Below are 20,807 nucleotides of genomic sequence, written 5' to 3'. Positions count from 1 at the left end.
CAAATTGCATAAATGCCAATCCTAGCACTTTGCTCTTTATATGTGCCCTGTAGCTAAGAACATTTGTACACATGGGAATGCTGAGGCGTGGGCCTTAAGGATAGGTGTCGAAAAGGTGAAGAATAGGTGGTTTCTTTAATGAAGCGTATTTCTCTTGACTCTACATTGTCGGGCCCCATGAACAAGCCTACAAGCTATTTGAAGTGGTTCTGCACTCATGGCTGGCCTTAAAGGGCCTGTGTGATTATCAAGAACCCCACTCTCTCCGTTTTTAAAAGTCCCCTTTTGTGAACTTCGCTTTGCTGCCAAAATGGCCAGTGCACGCTTTTCTTAAGAGCCAGAGTGCCACTTTTCATTGCAACATTTGCATAGTCTGTGTCTTTTTCTTTTCTTACCAAAGTGGGTTATAGTATTTTTGATTAGTGGATTTAGTTAGTCTTCTATTTTTATAGAACATTTGGACATCCCTTTTATTTTGGTACCTTAATATTATTTCTGTTTTGGATGCTTCTGAGCTAGCTCACTTCAAGAGCATGGCCTGTCCTCTTTCTATATTACCACAGCAGGTGAAGCAGGAATACCTGGTGTGCTTTGCCCGTTTCACCTTTGATTGGCATCACTGCTGGTTCATTAGTAGTGTGGTGCAGAGTAGGAGTTGTATTTACTACTTATCCCTGTGCTCCTGGAAAGCCATAGTCCTTCCTTGACAGGTGGGTCTTGAGAATTTAAAGTAATGGATATCTACCAAGCAACAAAAACCCACTGGAGAGCGTCCTCGGTATCATCCAATTTTCATCCCAGGGCCCATCCTCAACTGTTTTGGGGAGATACCCAGTTCCCAGGGTCACACTCCTTACAGTCCACTTCACTACCCAGGGGTAGGGGGGGAGGGGGGGTCTCGTCACAGCTAAAAAAACATTAAACATGAAGATATTGCTTGCTGTTTAGGGTTCCCGAGTTCGAGAATAATGGCCGCTAATGATGACAATTCAGGCTAAATATATACTTTTATATTATACTCCTCTGTCCACGACTGTGCTAAAGGCCTTGATGCCACTGAGAAGACTGCCCTTTATCATGGTGAGTAATGGAATAAAGGAGACTGGACTTGGCTTCAGCAGTAACTATGGCTGTTTCAGAGAAGGTTTGTAAATTTGTCAATACCAGCATATCTGATTTGGATCTGGGTACCTTTTTTCAAAACATTCTTTCAGAGTCTACTGCTCCCCTGTGACAATGTATATTTGAACTCTGAAGGATTCTGACTGTTGCGCCTCCTACAGATGTTACGTAATGCTAATATGCTTTTACTTCTTCAACCAATCGCCACCGTAGAAGTATCAAAAGGTGGAACTCCAGGTGTACAGATTTTCCCCTGCACAAGAGTGCAAGGCTTTGGCATGAGGTTGCCAATGGTTTTAGTTAAAGTAATTGCAGAAACAAATCTTTCCAGGACAGCACTTACAAGCCTGTCACGTGACATAACGTTTGCATAATGTTGGTTGTATCTACAGAACACTGCCATCTTCCAAAAAATAAGTCGATTGTCTTGAGAAGACTGATACGAAGTCGGCTTCTAAGGATTGGATTTGTAGTTTATTTTTTTCAATATAATATTCTCTACTCCAATATTCTAGTATTTGAGCTTTCTTCATTGCTGTTTAGCTCTTGTAGTACAGTTCTCCATGGTAATCTTCCTGAATGGTCTTTATTGTACACACGTGTTGTTTTTTGCTCAGTGTGTTGGCTGCTCACCATTTGTGTATTGCTACTAGATAACTACCACCCCTTAAATGTTTCTGAAAATGCGCAGTCAGATGTGCATAGATTTTCTTTCATTTTTTTTCTTTTTTTTCTGATAGCTGATTTGTAGACATTTCAAATGTTCATGTCCTCTAGTCTATTCAAATGTTCAATGAAGAATTGAGGTGTCGCCTTTTCTTTGAAATAACTTTACTTAATATCAGCCTTTTGTGGGCTCCAAGCTGGTAGCACTGCTCTTGGTTGGACTAAGTTGGAATGGGCACTGAATGTTCCCACTCCCACGAACACAGCTGTGAAACCTATTATCACTGGAGCTCCCAAATCAGCCCAGCCTCAAATGTTTCAAGAAAGAAAAATCTGGTCATTCTTATGTTGCCAAAATGCTTTTTGCTTTTAAGCAAATCGCCAAGACTCTGTCTCTTCTGTAGGTGCACCTTTGCTGTACTTGATGCGGATCTTTGAGGAAATCGGGTGTTGCATGAGCTGGGTGGTCCCAACTATCCCTGTAACTTGTTGTATTTGTCAGAGTACACTCTGCTTTTTGAATTCCACCTTGCCCAACCCTCTCATCAGTCCCTCTCCTGCACCCCCCCAGGAAGGCGGGTGAGGTGGGCAGTCTCAGCATACATTTTGTTACTGGGTGTGACAGGTGTTCATAGCTGCTGCAAGCCACAAACAAACTAGGGATGCACCATTCAACCGTAACCTTTACACGCCCAACATTGTGCAGAAGGATTGTAGGGGGGAGGGCGGTTAAGTGTGCATTGTTGGCAGGTTGAATGCAATACTAGGCACAGCAGGACATGGGTGTTCTTCTTGTTACAAGGTCTCTAATTTGGCCCTGGCAAGAGGGGATGGGAACCCCTCTCAGCCAAGGGTGGAATGCCTACGAGGGAGCAATCCAGTCCTACCCCTGAGGTGGGTTGTGGCAGTTGGGAGGGACCCATTTATTGTCCCTCCTTGTACCAGCATGTGTGTTTGCAGCCCCTTGTGTTCAGTCTTGCCTATAAAGTCCCATACTTGTCAGTATCTTTCAATTAATTTCAGTGCTCTCACATCAGACATAAAATAAAACTTCAAGCCAAAGAGGGATCAGAGACATCGCCTGACTGCTGTGGGGGGGGGGATCAGCTATGGAGAGAGAGAGAGAGGCCTGTCCAATGGAAAAGAAACGAATGCTGCCATATGCATATGCCAGAGACTCCAGCGCTGGGCAACAAAGGGGGCGAGAGGCTGCTTCCATATGTGGCAGCACCTCAGATATGATATGGCATTTGTAAGCATACCATATGTGGCAGCACCTCAGATATGATATGGCTCAGAGAGCTGCCAAGCAAAGCAGGCAAACCTGGACAACAACCAACATGTCCCCTAGACCACTGCGTACTGAGAGGGGAGAAGGACCCACCTTTCCCTAGTAGACCGAACCCCCTGCTGCTTGCTGTGCATACGTATGATCCTTCGACCCATTGATTGTTCATTCACTCCAGAGCTGCTGTTACCTAACAGGACCAAGGAACATTACCGTTTTGGCCCTAACTTTTTTTTTTGTTGGGTTGCTGTTACCTATAGCACCCTTCAAGCTCACCTCCAAGGTGACATCTGCCTCTTCTTTGCAAACCTTCCCCCTTCCTGTTCTACCACCTACCCTCTTGTGCTGCACCCTTTGTTCACTGTTTTCATTTGCCTATCTCTGCTATCCTCCATCATGCTCCTTGATTTGGCCCACTTCTCCTTTTCTCGTAGCCATCAGCCACAGCTCGGTTTAACTTCTGTCTCACTGTCTGTCTGCCTGCCTTCCCCAACTCCCGTCTGACCCTTTGCACCTGCACCCCTCCAACAAGATGCTCCCGTGCTCCCTGGATCTCCAACATATATCCCCCTCACCTCGAGCACAACACCTGCTCCTCTCCCCACCTCCTATCACTCTTTCACTTGGCCGCTGGCATGCACAATTCCCCTACAACACGTCTTGCTACATTACCAATCACTTTGGCTCTTATCACCCTCAACTTTCAGTTCTTGCTATGACAGAAACGTGGGTCTCCCTTCATGACTCTGCTACACTAGCGGCTCTACCCACTGATATTGCCATCGTCTCCCACTCTCCCCAACCTGTTTTGAAGGGGGACGTTGTGTGGTTCCTTATTAAGTCTTCCACACTCCTCCCTCTGCCCCCTCACCTCTTCACATCACCCTTTCCTCTTTTTAATATGCCACTATTCAACCCCTCCCTCCTACTCCTCTCACTGTTATGGCTCTCTATTGACATCCTGGTCTTCTCAACTCTTTTTTCCGTGACCTTACTTTCTCATTGAGCCACTTCAGATTTACATCCCATTGCCATGCTTGGGGGTCTTTGACCTTCCCTAGCCGCTCTGTCACATGCCTTGAACTTAACTCCCTCCTATTTTGACTGCTCCCTCTATGACCAGCCTACCAACCCTGGTGGGAACTCTCTTGACTTCTTTTTCTCATCTTCGCTCTCCTTCTCTGACCTCTCCATTGACCCCTTTCCCTCTGACCTCTCCATTGCAAACTTTAACATATTGGTTCCTCCACCCTCTACTCCACCTCACCATTCTTCAATGACTCAGAGGAAATTAAGTCAGGACTCCTACCCAACAATGATTTCTCCCCAAATGGTGAAAGACGTAGTCTCACATGCCTGCTCTTATCTCTCTGAGCTCTTCATCCTCTTTCTTCCCATTGGTCTCTTTCCTGCCTTCTTCAAATCTGACACTCTACTGAAGAAAACATCTGCTGGCCCAAACATCTCAGCAAACTATCAACCAGTTATCCTCCTTGTTACTGAAAGGTCCTTGAGCCGGTGGTCTCTGCCTAGATCACTAAGAACCTGGCTGATAATGGCCTTGGAGATCTACTTCAATCTGGCGTCTGAAGAACACTTCACTCATACGTGTCTCCAACTTCCTCTCTGATGCTTACTATTCCAAACTCTCTTCTGTACTCCTGCTCTTTTTGAACATCTCTACGGCTTTCGATACTGCCGATCACTTCTCCAACCTCACTCTCCAGGGCCTTGGACTTGGCAAATCTGCACTTAACGAGATTGACTCCTATCTGGAAGTTAGATTATTTAAAATCTCCTCCAAGGGTCGGGGCCATGGCACTCTACTCTTCACCTTTTATACTTCTGCCGTATGTTGGCTTATATCGTCCTTTAGCTTTCTTTCTCTCCTGGTGATAATTTTTCTCCTTTCCCTCCTTCCCCTGTCATCTCGGAACAGGTTACCAAGTGACTCACTGCAATTCGTCACTGGATGGCTCCCTGGTACCTCATGCTGCACTCTTAAAGAATGGAAGTACTTTTTCTCACAGCTTCCAATGGCATCCATCACCTCAACTCTCCTATCTGCCCAACCCTGCTCCCTCGCCCAAGGCCGGTAACCGTAACTCTTTTATAGTGACCTCTGTTTGCAACAATTCATCAGTACTATTACCTTTGATGCTCAAATTAACCTTAACAATCAGAAAATGTGTCCATTCTTACTAACCATAGTCTCCACTCTCCTGCTCAGCAAACTGGACTAATGCTGAAGTCATCTCCTTGGCCTTCCTCTCTACACCTTCCATCTTCTAGACACATTCTTCAACGTTGCTACCTGCACGATGTACTACCTACCCAGGTCCCCCAAACCCCACCCTCCTACCCACCATCATGCTGTTTACCTCTCAATGTACAACTGCTCCCTTTTCAAGTTCTTTCTCTTAGTCTACAAAGCCATCAATGCTCTTGCTCCCCAGTTACCTGTCTGATTGTATCTCAATTTACTTACCATCTTGTTGCCTCTGCTCCTCCTCTGCACTATTCCCAAGCCCCTCTGTGTCTCCTCTATCTTCCATTCTTTCTTCCTACTCACCCCACCGCAACCAGCTGCCTAGCACAATTAAAGCCTGCGCAACGGTGGATCTATTCAAAGCTCAGCCTAAACTTCACTTACTTGCAAAAAAGGGAGCTCCTGCAACCCTCTCTGCATTCTTTCTACCTTACCCCACCACTCCAGCCAGTCAAGTTGACTAATGTAATTTTGTATATCTATGCAGTACTCCGCTTTAATTTGAATCATCCTTAAGATTAATGCTACCTTTGTATGTCATATTTCTCTGTTAGTTTTATCTCACCCCTGGTCTCATATTTTTATTTTCTTTACACCCTGAAAAACTGGCTTACCACTTTTTTAAACCTTTGTACTGTTGCACAGGCAGAATTCAGGTAGAATGTATCTACCATTTGTAAATATAAGTCATTGAAATAAACGATGATATGGAATATGATGGAGTATTGGCACCCGGGGCAAGGGGGATCAGCCAATCCGGATCCGCGGATTGCAGATCTGAAACCTCCAATCTCGGCAGACGTACCATGGAACCTGGAGGCTGCTTCGCCCACCCTGCAGTGCCATCTTCCCCCCAACATCCCTTATTTTTTATTTGCAAAGGTTCCCTACACCCCACGTACCTCTTCAGTGGCGGCCCCTCTGCTGGCGAGCTTCTTCTACCGCTCTGTGACCGCCATGTAAATGGAAGTGGGGCTCCATATACCACCGTTTTTTCATTCATTGAATGGGATGCGTCCCGTTCAAGGAATGAATACTTTTTTTACACTTTTTTTTTAATTTATTTTTTTACACCGTGTTTGGATAACTGGGGTGCTAATAGCCTTAAGCTTTGCTCAGGCCTTTAACTCTAGCCCTAACCGATGGATCAGGTTTTACCACTATATAAAAAGATGGACAGAAACCGTTGTTGATGGGGCCTGAATTATTTGAGTTTGCCATATACTTTAGATTCCAATGCAGGCAACCTTCCTAGTGTGTGCAGCCTGATGAAGAGTTAAATTAATCCATGTATACCATGTCAAGGTACTTCTTTTAGAAAACCATTATGGGCCTGATGTCGGCTGCAGTCAAGTACAGCAATAGGATCAGGTATGCTGGGTTTCCTGTGGGTTGCATTGTTTGAGTACCCACCATTGGTAGTAATATTTGTAGGTAGAGAAGGTAAAGGCCTATGTGCATTTTGTAGGCAGATGATAAGGCGGTAAAAAGCACCCACATGCGTTTTGTAGGTGATTTGGGAGCACTCCACATCACGGCTGAGCCCCCATGTGTTTTGAAGATGGAGAATGCCAAAGTAGTGAGAGCCGTGATTGCATGGTCTGTGGAGAAGAAATCCAAAGCAGGAGGGTATGGTGAACGCCAAAGTAGTGCGAGTCCCACATGTGCTGTGTAGACGGAGAACATCAGAGCATGAGTTTTGAGGGTGGAGACAGAGATGGTCAAAGGATTGTTAGGCACACACGTTTTGCAGGCAGAGGAGTAAGCTACATTGACGTACTGGGTCCCTGTGACAGGTGGGCATTTCATTTTATTGGTCATGGTGGACAATAGTGGTTGGAGGCAGCAGCGTTTGAGACAGTGACCACAGGGAACCTTATGGGCCTATTTGAGCTTGATTTTGGAATGGGGAGCGTATTACCTAATCCTTACTGGTGGACAATGGGGTGCAGTTCATGTTCCACAGCATTACGCTGTTCGTTGCAAGTTTGTCCCTTGGACATCTTAGGGCCTCCCCTCTGCATCCCCAGGATGGATTGGTTGGTGGTGATAGCCAATGGGTGTGTGAAGGATGCCATGCAGCTAGTCCTGGTGAATGACCTAGATTGTAGTATATTCCTTTCTAGAGGCAGTCAAAGACTACAGGCTCATCCCCAATGCTCTGACTGGACACGCTCCACTTGAAATGAGGGGTAGGAAGGATTGGACCAAAATATGTTCTAGATAGCAGGGCCACAGTGGCTGTGTTAAAGTGGACATGTAGGCGGTGGTGAGCAAAGTAAAGTGGGAACAGTAGTGCAGTGACTCCAAGCCTGGCATCAAGGCTCCACAGCCCGAGATGTTAAGACAAGGATTTGTACCTGCAGTTTGCCCCCGGATTCAAAAGGGGGCATGTGCGCTTTGATGATGGCACAATGTGAAGCATGGAGTGCTCCGGCGAAGAATGTAATATTGGGGATTAAGCCGTTGTGTTGGGGTGAGACACAGTTAGCCATGACACCCTGACCAAAAGACTAGAAGACATGGGCATAACAGACACGACACTACTCTGGACTAAATCATTCCTAGCAGACAGAACAGAAACCATATGGATTAAACCCTTCAAATCCACTCCACAAGTTAACGACTGTGGAGTGCCACAAGGATCTTCACTGTCACCACTATATTTCAACATCTACCAGACTCCGGTCATCAAAATCTTCAAAAAATACAGCATTACTTGCTACAACTACGCAGATGACACTCAAATCATCTACCAAATCAAAGATTCCGAAGCGGAACACTCAGCTCTAATCAACTGTCTGAAAGAAATCTTCAACTGGATGAATGCCAACAACCTGAAAATCAACCCAGGAAAGATAGAAATCATGATCATATCCAAAGACCAAGAGAACTAAACCGCCATCCCGTGGCCAACGGAATTAGGAACCGCAGCAACACCATCTAAGGTAGTAAAAAATCTGTGAGTCCTGATGGACAATAACCTAACCTTAGAACCACAAATAAATGCAACAGTGAAGAAATGTTTTTTCCTCCTCCACACGGCAAGAAGAATCCTACCTTTCCTCTCCTTCACACACAAAACGCTCACATTCGTCGCCCTCATGTCAAGAATCGATTATGCAAACTGCCTCTACCTCGGAATACCAGAATACCTCCTGAAGAAACTACAACGGATCCAAAATGCTGCAGCCAGACTTCTCCTCAAGCTATCTAGAAGAGACCACATCACTCCTGTCCTAAAAATACTACACTGGCTCCCAGTAAAATATCGCATCACCTTCAAAACCATGTGCATAACGCACAGGGCAATCAATGGACAAGGAGCAGAATTCCTACAAAAGAAAATAATATACAAACCAAAGAGGCCCCTCTGATCCAGCAACGAAATCCGCCTGGAACTAAAACCATACCTTATGAAAAAACTTGGAGGCTCCTCCTTTTACCACTTAGCCGCAAAAACCTGGAACAACGTCCCAAAAGAGATCAAACACTGAGGATCACCACAAATTCAGGAAATTACTAATAATCTGGCTCATCAAGACGACAGATTTAACCTGGAAATCAAAACAGAAAAAAAGGATGACGGAACTGGAAACGACACTAACATCCCTAGAAATGACAGGGAAGCTCCTGCACTGCCGGACAGGTGACACAGAATAGACAGACACAGGTGACACCCATTGAGACAGTCAACTACCCCAGCCAATCCCTTCACTCCACCTCAGTTGCTACCATGTACCAAAATATCAATTGGATTGCAGAGGCACTGGCAATCGCCACACTAGCTGATAGGTGGACATTGGCAGGTAAGGAGGACAGGAGGGGTTATGATGGCGGCTGGTTGAGGTCGGTGCCAGATGTGAAAGGGAGCTTAATGCAAGATGGGCCCAGATCAGGACAGAAGAGCATCAGGAGAGACTTCTAAAGATGCCTACTAACCAATTTTACTAACAATTTCCACCTCTGCACACACCTCTCAATCTCCAAACCAAGCACAATCACAAACCTACAGCACAACAAAACGCACAAACTTCACTACACTACAACAACAAAACAAAAACACACATAGACCTCCACAACAGTACACAATGACTACCGGTTGCAAACACCCCAGGCCCAGCCAACGGACCCACCGGGCTGTGGCCGTCAACAGCACATCACTGCTCTCTTGGATATCAGGTAATATTATCCCCATATATATGGTCACCGTATATATCATCGCCGGGAAAAGGTTGTGGCGATATTATATGGGTGACCATATATATGGGGACAGGGGCAGCAAAAAAAAAAGGGTTTGGGGGTTGCGGCGGTGTCCCCCGCATGTTCCATGCAATATTGTCCCCACAAAAAACGGCCATTTTTCGGCAACATTTTTGCATGGCGATATTTTTGAGGGGACATTATTACATGGAATGCTCTCTTGCTCTTTTCTTGCTTCCTCCCACTAACTCGCCCTCCCTTCCTTTTCCAGAGCCACCAGCGCGCCAGGGGACCACTCCGGAGGTGATAGTGCGCGGTACAAATGTCCTTTAACATTAACATACCTGTATACGTGGAACAAGGTTATCTAGGAGCATCAGTTCTAATAGTAAAAGGGTGGCATTCTCAGGACAAGTCTTACAACCCTCCGCAGCATAGCTGGTGGCACTAGTTGCGCAGGACCTGTTTCTTGGTTCAGGGATTATGCACGACCAGGGATAGTCTCCTGGGGCTTTCCAGGTGGTTCACATTCAGGTCCTCTGTTCCACTGCTATGCGTGTTTGATTGTGCTACACTGCTGCTGCTGTTAATCTTTGTTCTCTGTGTAATTGCTATGTATTGTACTGAGGGAGAGGTGATGTAATTTAAGATCTCCCATGGCTCTCATTGTGGAATGTTTATGCTGTAAACTGTTAACAGTAGCACCAGGCTGGTGGGTGTTGTCATTCAAGCTCCTACCTTAACCTTTCTCCAATGTCTGTAGTCACTTTTCGTATTGATGGAAGGCATCCCCGCTGTTCAGACCTATCAAATTACAATCCTATGTTTGTTGCCCACCATGACCCTCATTCCTCTTCATATACCTTTCTGACCTGCTGCCATTACTCTGTGAGCCATTTTGCTTTCTCCTATCGCCTTGCTTGGAAGTATCTTCACGTCTCTAATGTCAAGTCATTAACCTCCTTGCTGTCCTAGCCCAGCTTCGTGTGTGCTCCCTATAATTAAGTGTTATTTAGTTGTCTCAGAATCCTTTCGATTGCTTGAGTGACTGCCTTCGGCTAGCGGGACGCAAGCCCTTATTCTTTCAACAGGCAACTGTGCCGGGCTCGCCTCTTGTAGATCATGAAGGGCATTTGCAGTGTGGATCCGCTTACTGTCCTTTCAAGTCGCATGATCGACTGCAGTAGATGCTTTGATTGAGTCCTTGCACTCTATCACACCTTCAGCATGTGGCCACGGGTTGCCACTGCGCCTCCCACCCCCTTCTGTTTTTTGGAGTGAAGATGCTATTGATGCTCCGGTGTGAAATTTCTGGTCTGACAATGGGCTTTCTCTCCTCTGCAGGATATCCTGCTGGGTACCCAACAGCCACTCCTGCTTACAATCCTAACATGTATGCTGCCAGCAGCCCCGGCTATGCCCCAGGTAAGATAAGCACCTGTTAAGCCAATCATTCAAGACTTGCTGTTGCCTGACTTCTCATTTCAGGTGTCCGGTCAAAGTTTCGACTCGAAAGGGTCGAGTCAATTCGACCGAAAACAAAGAGATCTAAATTGTTTTGAATTTGTATATTTTGTTTTATTTGCTTTAGTATACCTTTAAAAAAGGTGTTTTTACACCAAAACTTCGACCCTTTTTTCGGTCGAATTGACTGGATCCTTTTGTCATTCGACCCTTTTGAGTCGAAACTTTGACCTATAACCTTCAATTCATCTGCCATTCTGCTTCACCCATCAGGCGCATAGTTTTATGCATTCAAGTTTATTTCTTGTCTCGCAGCACAGGTCTCTTCCCCCTACATGCTCTGCAAAGCTGGCAACGTTCCCTGTTCCCTTTTCATTTTGGAAAGGAATCACCATTTGTATTGCCACTCGCTTACCATACAGACAGCAGGAAAAGCTGGGGTGCTTTGGTCAATGTTAAGTCAGAATTGCTGCTCTTAGCGTGTTTTGCTGTATCCACTGGAGGGGAAGAATTTTCTTTTAGCATTTTCCCACCATTGATTTCAATGGGATCCCCAGCATGCTTGTCTTGGACCTCTCCCTGACTTTGAGGTAAGCAGTTTTTAGCTTCACATGCCTCCTCTGCCCCCTTTTATTTTGGGGGCATGAGTGAGCCCTTAAGGCTACCAGTGCTTGGAGAAAGTTCCTTCAGTCGTGTTTTACTGTAGCACACACCACTGTACAGTGGATCACAGCAGGGGTATCTTTGTATCCATTTTTCCCTTTTATCGGGCAACATTTTGTATGCTATTATGATGTACCTTTTACAGGCTGGTGGCTGTGAACCATGGTTTTTCATATTGTTTGTTATATTCCCATGCACCATTGTTCTTTTGACAGCATAATGCTGTTTCGAGTACCTTACATTCAAAATGGCTTGCACCTGTTTAACTTCCGGCCTTTGGCTATCTTGCTTATTGGCAGTCATTCTGCCCTCTCAGGTCAGGAAAGTCCATGTAATGGCATGTATGTTCGCGGGGTCCAGCCTGGACACCCAGGCAAGTGCCTTTTGTGTGTCTAAACTGGTTAGGACTATGTTTGGGGATTTCTGGCCCATACACAACCTGGATTTCAGACAAAAGAAGGGCCTTATCTGCCATTCTGAGGCTAATCCGAGAAACCAAGATTCTGAAGACAGGAAGCCTGCTGTAGGGGACCCGGAGGACTGCCACAGAAGTGAGCCCGTGTTGCCTAAGCCATTCACCTGTAACTGCTGCTGCCTGTTGGACGACCAGCGAAGAACAGACTTCCTCCCCTGGACCACCAGGAAAAACGGTTCCTGCAGGCGGCATCAGCACCCTGACGCCAGTGGGTTTAGTGCCCCTGGACCCTCATATAGTCTGGCCATTCACCAAACAGGCCTCTCTGCCAATATGGTCACCATCCTGAGCTGCAGCTTGGGACTTCAGTCCTTCGATTTGTGTCCCAGAAACATTGCTTCTGCTCCTCTCAGCTGTGTAGGGGTGCTTTCCTGGAGCTGTTTTCTTGCCATCACCAGGAATCGATGTATATATTGGAGTGGGTTTTCCCCTTTACCAGGGACTAGGGCATGAAATATATTTAAAAGAAAAAAAAAAGTATTCCTGTGCAATTATTAAATGAAAACATTTATTGACTTGTTTGCAATAAATACCTCAATGACTGTTCAAAAATATTTAAAGTGCTACTCCTAAATACTTTTTATTTACACATTATTTAAAAAATACTAAACGGACGCTCTCAACACCATGACCATTCTAATTTCATTCTTTCAGGAATATTGTCACATTCACCTTCTCAAACTTCTTCTTAAAATGTGTATTTTGTTTTTTCATTTTTGTACCAAACTGAAATTAACATTTCAATAGTCCTAGTCATCAAGTGAATTAAACAAGTATATTTCATTTCAGTACTTTTATTTAAGAAAATATAGATGGATGGACATGTTTTGACCCTTTCGGTTGTTTCAATTGGTTTGTGTCACAATTGGGTCTTCCTCAGGATCAAAAAAACTCTTCAACAAAGCAACAATTCAAGTGCTAATATATAATTCTTTAAATGTTCCATTGATGTATCAATTAAAACATTATTTGAAGTTTCCCAAAAAATAAATTGATTCGTTTCAGGCATTGATTTTGTTGGTATGCCTTTTACCTACAAAATAACATAAATAACTTGCTTTTATTTGAAATGCAATCATTGAGGTTGTAACAGGCAAACAACCTCTGCTTGTTGTGCTCACAAAATCAGGACTTGAGGTCATGGGTTCATGAATTCCTTCTAGTTGAATGAATTTCAGAATACGGAAATGTCCATTGTTGAAAATGTGATACTTTCTGCTCCACCTTTGATCTTTTGGTCTGTTTGTAGTTGTCATTCTGCAGTAAAAATGCCAGTCTGAAAAATCTCACCTTGAACAGAACTGGTTCTGAAGCTCCCTCCTATCAGCCATCATCCATGACATCCAGATCAGTGTATTCCCTGAGAGTACTTTAGGAAGCTATTATAAATCACCAAGGAGTTCTGTGCCTTGTAGAGCTTTGTCAAATCAAAATCCTCTTCAATTAAACACCTCTACCTAAGACAGTGACAGGACGCTGATGCCCTTGGCGAGAAAATAACTGTCACCTTCCCAGATTTTTTATCCTCTCTACCCAGAGTCCAAGCATATACAGCCAGGCACCCATAAACGCTAATCTAACCCCCCAACATTCGATAACTATTCAGATAAGAGAATATTAGCCTTGCCAACTTTTCTTAATGTACAATCCAGACTTAAAAGCGTGCCTACATTCTGATTGGACCCACCCATTTTCACACCTAACGATGGGTAAAGCCTCGAAGGTTCAACAAGCTGGTGCATAAAGTCATAATGTTTGTTGGCTTATTAAGATATATTTCCTTTTTTAGGTTTTGTGGCAGCCCAGTGACCATCCAATGCCCCCAGCGATTTAGACTGCTCACACTTACCATGGAAAATGACTTGCTACTGAAATCTGAACTCTGAATATTTTAGTTAAAGCGAAACCCACTCTTCTGCAAGTTGTACACTCTAGAGGCCACATTTAAAAATGAAATACAGAAAGGGTTCAAAAAGTCAGTGTTTTAAGTCCAGCACTACCTATTTTTTCCAGTTTACCAATGAAAAGCGTAGGTGTTCTCTCAGAACTATTTATAGTTCTTGCATTTTGGGATTTCCTTACCTTTCCTCTGACGAATCCAGGGAATCTTTCCCCTCTCCCCAACGGGGGGAGTGTGACGATCTTACAGATAACGTCACTTCTCCACGCAGGGACTCCTCTCCCAATGAGGCCAGGGCGGTGCAGCCGGGACACACCATTACCCCTGGAGAATGGTGCACAGTGGCAGGATCTCATGGGGGGAAATCTCCCCCCTGTGGCATGGGTCTATACTAGGTCTTATAACATGAACACCCGGACATAAAACCCTTCCCCTATTCCTCCTCAATGGGCAATGTAGTAGAAACAATGTGTTTTTGTAACACACCTACAAACCTTACTTTGTCAACCACCAGGATGCGCAAGAACTAACAAAGGCAACAAGTATGGAGCAGCAACATGATACCCCTGGAAGTCAGGTGACTGATGATACACAAGGGCAGAAGTTCCTATTTAAACTTGAAAGCAAAGGAGGATGAGGTTCTCAAGCGTGGAGCCGCAATGTTAATGAGAGGGGGCCTGAGAAGAGAAAGTAGTACAACACCCCCCTCCTCCCCTGCTTGCCTTTAGAACCAGCAAGCAGAGATACGTGTGAATCCGGTGAGCAGGCAAGCCACCAAAGAGAGGTCCAGGCAAGGGCTGACCAAATGGCGGCGGGCGGGACCTGAGGAAGAGGGTGAACCGTGTGGTCCGAAGCAGTCTTCCAACATTGTGCAGCAGCAAGAAGGCGAGCCAAGGCGATGGTGGCCTGTAAGGGTTGAAAGCAGACTGCAACCCTATCACCAACATTGGTCTCCAGACGATGAGCGCCAAATTAAGAAGCACCTTGTATAGTCTTGTGGTTTCCGAGACCCGTTGAAGAACTGGCAAAGAACTCCCTGAATCAAGGTACTTGGGAGACGTTAAAGTCCGGGTGGGGTCAGGCACCTAACCATCAAATACCCCGCAGTGTAGATCAATTTCGGTCTCACGTACCTGGCCAGTACCGCTAGGAAATAGTACTTGAGGGACTTCAGGAAGATCCACTACTACTAAAATCTTTATTGTTCCAGGCAGGACCACATAGACTTTAAGTTTGTTTGCTTTGGAACATTTTAGTTGAACTTCGTTTGGCACACAAGAACACTATGAGCCTTGCTTTACTTTGGAACCTTTTTTTCATCACAAGGAGCACCGTTTGTCTAAACGAGGAGTTAGTTGGGACACATCTTTCAGGGTTTATCAAAACTTTGTTTTGAGACTTTTTTCTTTATTCCAATAAACTGTCCGTTCTGCTAAGGAGGAGATAGTCAACCCCTGTGGAGCCCAGGGGATCTAATTTATATGTTGGGTTTTGCTGTAGCGTTGGGGATAGCATGATTGTGACCAGGACTGTTTATTTTAAGAAGTCGACTGACCTGACTGCCCCAGTTCATCTTTTGTTAGGTAGGGAAACCACCTTAGAAGAGGGATAGATGGGCATTTTCTTTTTGTGTAGCAATAAAAACATTGTAAAAAAATGGCTTCTCTTGGTCATTTCCTGCTTCCTCAACGCCACAGGAGATTTCCCCTTTGGGACTACGGAGGTGAGCCTGCTAAACTTAATACCTCATAGGTGACAAAGCAAGGAGGATGTCACTGAGGGTGACTCCCACTCCTCTTTTAGAGGACGGGCAATCCCAAAATAGGGATATTTGCTATCCTCTCCTATCCCAAAAAATAACACTTATTTTGGCTATATGGGGATACAATGGTGCACTAACTCACAACTTCATACGCAAGTGCCTGCCTTGACTTCAGATCCCTTTCAGAGACCGTCCGAGGATTAAAAAGGTACGATCCACGGAGTGGAAAAGAGGGGGGTGCAGACCTCCTACTGGGAGGCGTGTCTAGAAGAGGCAGACTGACGTCTGGCGTGGCATTGAAGTGCTGAGCAGCAGAAGCCAGAAGGACGAGGGCGACAAACCACTGAATACCAAAGGGCCCGGCATAGGAAGGTCCTGATGCTAACTGCAGACGAGAAAAGCCAAGGCGCTGACTAAGCCAACCCTGAAGCTCCCAGTCTGCCAGAGGAGAACTACAAGGGGAGTACAAGGTATGTGGTAGTATATCCCAAAGTGGGGCAAGAGAAGTCCTAGCCCAAGGTGGGCTACCAGTAACCGTATCCCAAGGCATGGTGCCAGAAAACGTATCTCAGGGTGGGGTGAGCATGAGTATATCCCAAGGCAGGGTGCTCGAAAAACTACCCTAGTGTGCAGTGAGCAAGATTATACACGAAGGCAAGGCGATTATACTCCGGGGTCTTCCAGGACTGGGAGGGGCTCAAGTAGCTCTGTTACCAGGGGCATCCCTGAGGTGTCCCGCATGGGGCCTAATAGGCACACCAGAGTGTCCTCTGAGGGTTGCCGCAGTGGGCTTGCAAAAACCAGACATTCTTCTGTGGTTCCCCTTTTTGGGGCTAAAGTTCAGCCCAGTTCTACTGTGGTTCGCCCTGAGGTCTCCATTTCTGGAGCTATCCACACCGACACTGGTGTTCGCCCAGAGGTCTCCATTTCTGAAGCTTTTTACACTGAGTTACGACTCTAGGCCTCTCTTGAGGGAGCTTTACGTCCTGGGTTCCATCCCGAGGTTCCCCTTCTTGGGGCTAAATCCAATACCAGTAGAATTGAGGGATCCTCTTTGAGTATCCTGTTGGTGAGGTACATTCCTCAACCATCCCACGCTCAGGGTTGTGGTGGTACCATCTCTGTCAAGGGGACAAAGAAGGCGGTCACGCACCTCAGGTCTTCTAGTATCGACTCTGCCGAGGTTCCCCAATTGGAGGCTAATTCTGGGGAATTCTCTAAGATGTCCAGTAAACACCCTAGATCTGCCAGCACCTGCTCGGCCGAGGATCCTTGTCTCGAGGCTAAAATGTCACATAAGACCCCTCACTCCGCTGAGGAGACAGTTGCCTCACCTCCGCCTGTGACGCAGTTCACCTCAGGTGTGGACAAAATGGCCGCTCAACCTCCACGGCGGCCAATTTTTCTACCTCTTTTACACCAACGTTCACTATGGCTGGTGCTGGGGGGGGGGTTTCTTTTGGGGCTGAACAGTTTTTTATTCACACCAAGTGAATAACAATCTGTTTCGCCCCTTTACTGGATTGGTGCGCTCGGGCACCGCTGCCTCATACCGTCTCGCTCCCTTCTGATTCAACACCCCTGATCTATGTGGACCCAGCCAGTGGATGACCTTCCTGGCAACTATCCTCATTGTGTTCATGGGGTATGCCCCTCCCAAGCGGCCTCTGCCCACTCCAGCGCCTAGACCTTCATCTGAGGATGCATTTTTTGGGAAATTTCAGACGCTCATGCACTCTGACCCCATGAGTGCGCACTTTAAGGGTCTTTTCGGGAAATGTATCTTGAGCCTCATGTGCTGCCTTCTGCCCCGCCTGCTCCTTCGCAGGTCCCTGTGGTGCCACTTCCTCCACCTCTACCTGCTGGACCTCCTCCATCACTTACTCCTCTGCCTTCGCATTCCCCGATGCAGCGGATCAGTCTCCTGCTCCCGCTTTACTGGATGAGGACCAGGTAGACTAGGACATCGATGAACAGCCCCGCTCAATCAGAGCATTTCATGACCGGATGCTGGATATGATGGGATGGCCTTGATATTCCAGTGCCCGAGGCCCCTGCTCCACAGGAGGGAGTGCACTCTGGAGCCTTTACTCTATCACCGCAGGAGTGCACCGGCCTGTTCCTACAGAAGGACGTCTTGGCTGAGGCCGACAAGGTCTGGGAGAAACCCCATACCGGACAGCATCTCAACAAGATGATTGACGCTCGATAGAAGCTTTACGTCTTGGAAGATATAGCCTTGTCGGCTTGTCCGCTCCCATTGTCAACGGTGGTGGCAGCAGCCACCCTCCAGGCTAAACCGGCCTCTGCATCCTCCAATGTCGCGGCCCAACTCCTTTCCAAGGAGGATAAACTTCTCACGCCATTGTCAAGAAAGTCTTTCCCAATTCAGCGCTCCAACTTCATTAGGCTAACACAGAGCTCATCCTGGCAGCGGCCAATGTAAGGCTGTGGAAGGAGCTAGCTGATGTTCAGGAATGTATACCTGCGAATAGGCTAGAAGACTTCAAGGCCGGTTTGTCGGATCGACAGAGTATTGGCACAGGATCTACTGGAGGCTGCGGCTCACCACGCAGATACCTCCGCTCAAGGACATATGGTCGGGGTTTGAAGTTTTCCGGCAATCACAGCTCCATGCGACAGTTCTCAAAGGAAGTGCAGGACAAAGTGTTGGACCTTCCTTTTGATGGTAAGGAGTTGTTCCATTCCTCCACAGATGAGGAACTCGCTAAAGCGAGTACTCAAACCGCAAAATCTGTATCGGTCCTGGCGAAAGCTCCAGCTAAGGCCCCTTATACACAGAGGTCAGGGTCCCAAACTTGGTGCTTCTCTGGGTTCAGGGGTTTTCAGGATCACTGCGCGCCAATCTGAAGCACCAGTTGGTGGGAACCCGCCGTAAGCAACAACGTCAAGGTGCCCGTTTTCTTTCTCGGCCATCAGCTTCCTCTCCAGGGACAGGTAGTCTCCCTGCCGACAAATCATCCAAATGATATCTTTTGCTGGTCGCACGAGACTCTGGTGGGAGGACGAATTTCGTCTCATCTGCAGGTGTGGTAGACCATCACCGAAGACCGATGGGTTTTGTCCATCGCTCGGATGGGCTTCCACTTGCCCCTTCCCCTTGCCTCACCCTTCAACTCTCCCTTCCAGCAGACCTGGTTGCCCTCCCTCAGAGCCGAGGTACAGACATTTCTAGACCTCAGAGCTGTGGGGCCTTTTCCCCTCAGGGAGCAAAGGAAGGGCTACTACTCCCGTCTGTTCAGTGCCCAAACCCAACCAGGCTGGCCTGCGCACTATCCTCTATCTTTCTCTGATTTGGAGCCTGCATCGGAAATACCTGCAGTTCTCCTTGGGAGAGGACCACTTTCATTTTCGTGTGTTCCCTTTTGGTCTCAGCTTGGCACAGCATGTCTTTATGAAGAGGATGTTGTTCATCGCAGCTTTCCTCAGGCTGCAGGGGGTTGATGTCCATACTTGGACGATTGGCTCCTGCGCAGTCTTTGCCCACAGACAGCCTTGACCAATCTTCAGTCTCTCCTTCAGCTCCTATTCCATCTTGGGTTGTTGGTGAATTGGTGAAAATTGTCCATGGCGGTCTCAATACCTGATTTTCCTGGGTTTCCATTGGAATACAGTCGGTACCAAGGTGTTACTAACGGTGGACAGGATTGCAGACCTATCAACCACGTGACAGTTCTTCCTTCAGTCCTCGCACATGACGGCCTGGTGGTTCCAAAGACTTCTGGGTCTCATGGCCTCTTGTGTGCTAGCTGTACCTCTTGCATGTATGAAGATGAGGCGCACTCAGCTAGCTCCTCGGAGCTGCTGGTCTCCGGCCTCAAACCCGGATTCCAAGTTAATCCCAGTTCCAACCTGCATGATGGCGGATCTGCAATGGTCTTCTACCATCAACCTTTCAGTGGGGTCCTCCTTCCAGGAGCCCTGCCCACAAGTGACGGTTACCACAGACTCCTCCCTTCTTAGATGGGGAGCAACGATGGGTCACCTCGAAGTATTCGACCTATGGACGCCTCAGGACAGGCAGTTCCATAGCAATTATCTGGAGCACCTGACTGTGTTTCTGGCGCTCAAAGCTTTCCAACAGTCTATGACCAACAAGGTATTCCGGATTTGCATGAACAATTCTGTGGCGCTGTTTTACATCAACAAGCAGGGTGGCACCAAGTCACCTCTCCTAGTGGAACTAGCCATAGGCTGCACTCATCCCAGGTTACATCGATGTAACTGCAGACTCAAATGAGCAGCAAAGTCCTCTGACATTTTTCGCCTATTGGGCACTCCAGAAGTGGACCTCTTTGCAACTTCTACAATCCAGAAACTTCCTCTTTATGCATCCAGGGACGACCTCGGAGCGTCCTCCCTGGAAGGCACCCTTGAGATCCCATGGCACAACATGAAGGCCTATGCTTTTCCTCCATTGCCTCTGATCCATCCGTCACTCGGCAAGCTCAGGAGTGCATCGGATTGCACTCTCCTGTTCATAGCGCCTTGGAGGCCAGCCAGATTCTGGTCTTCGGAACTTCGGCATCTGTCAATTCTTCATCCAATCAGATTGCTGCTGATTCCTGACCTCCTTCACCAGAGCGATCCCCAGCTGTGGCACCCCTCCCCACAATCATTCAGCTTGGCGGCCTGGTGCCGGAGTTCAGATCTTAAGGGCAGTTTAATCTGTCTGAGGACAATATGCGCATTAGCCAAGCGGCCAGAAAACCTTCTATGAGGGCTCAATATAGGAGCAAATGGCTCTGTTTTTGGCACTGGTGTTTAGCTAAACGGCTTGACCCCAGACACAGTGGACACTGTTCTATCCTTTGTGTCTCTCCGTGCAGCTTCTGGCATTCATGTTCTGTCTTGCAGAACTTATTTTTCTGCCATTGCGGCCTACCTGTCCACAGACAGCTGTTCGTTCTCATTGACTAATCCAAACATCAAACATTTTGCGTGACTCCTCCATCTTTTCCCACCAGTACGCAC

The 20,807-nt window shown here is 46.8% G+C and overlaps 1 protein-coding gene across 4 annotated transcripts in view; it reads left to right on the top strand.

Moving 5' to 3' along the window:
- FAM168A (family with sequence similarity 168 member A) overlaps positions 1-20,807 on the top strand; it is an 812,985-nt gene that overhangs the window by 539,999 nt on the left and 252,179 nt on the right. For all 4 annotated transcript variants that reach the window (XM_069640117.1, XM_069640118.1, XM_069640119.1 and 1 more), the window contains one exon: positions 10,893-10,973. In XM_069640117.1, coding sequence (XP_069496218.1) covers positions 10,893-10,973 — 81 coding nt within the window. The remainder of the gene's footprint in view (positions 1-10,892; positions 10,974-20,807) is intronic.

The sequence above is a fragment of the Ambystoma mexicanum genome, chromosome 7q (genome assembly GCF_040938575.1).
Source record: "Ambystoma mexicanum isolate Mex_15411 chromosome 7q, UKY_AmexF1_1, whole genome shotgun sequence".
NCBI lineage: Eukaryota > Metazoa > Chordata > Amphibia > Caudata > Ambystomatidae > Ambystoma > Ambystoma mexicanum.
Note: the sequence above shows the minus strand (reverse complement) of the source record. Positions and strands in the feature narration are given on the sequence as shown.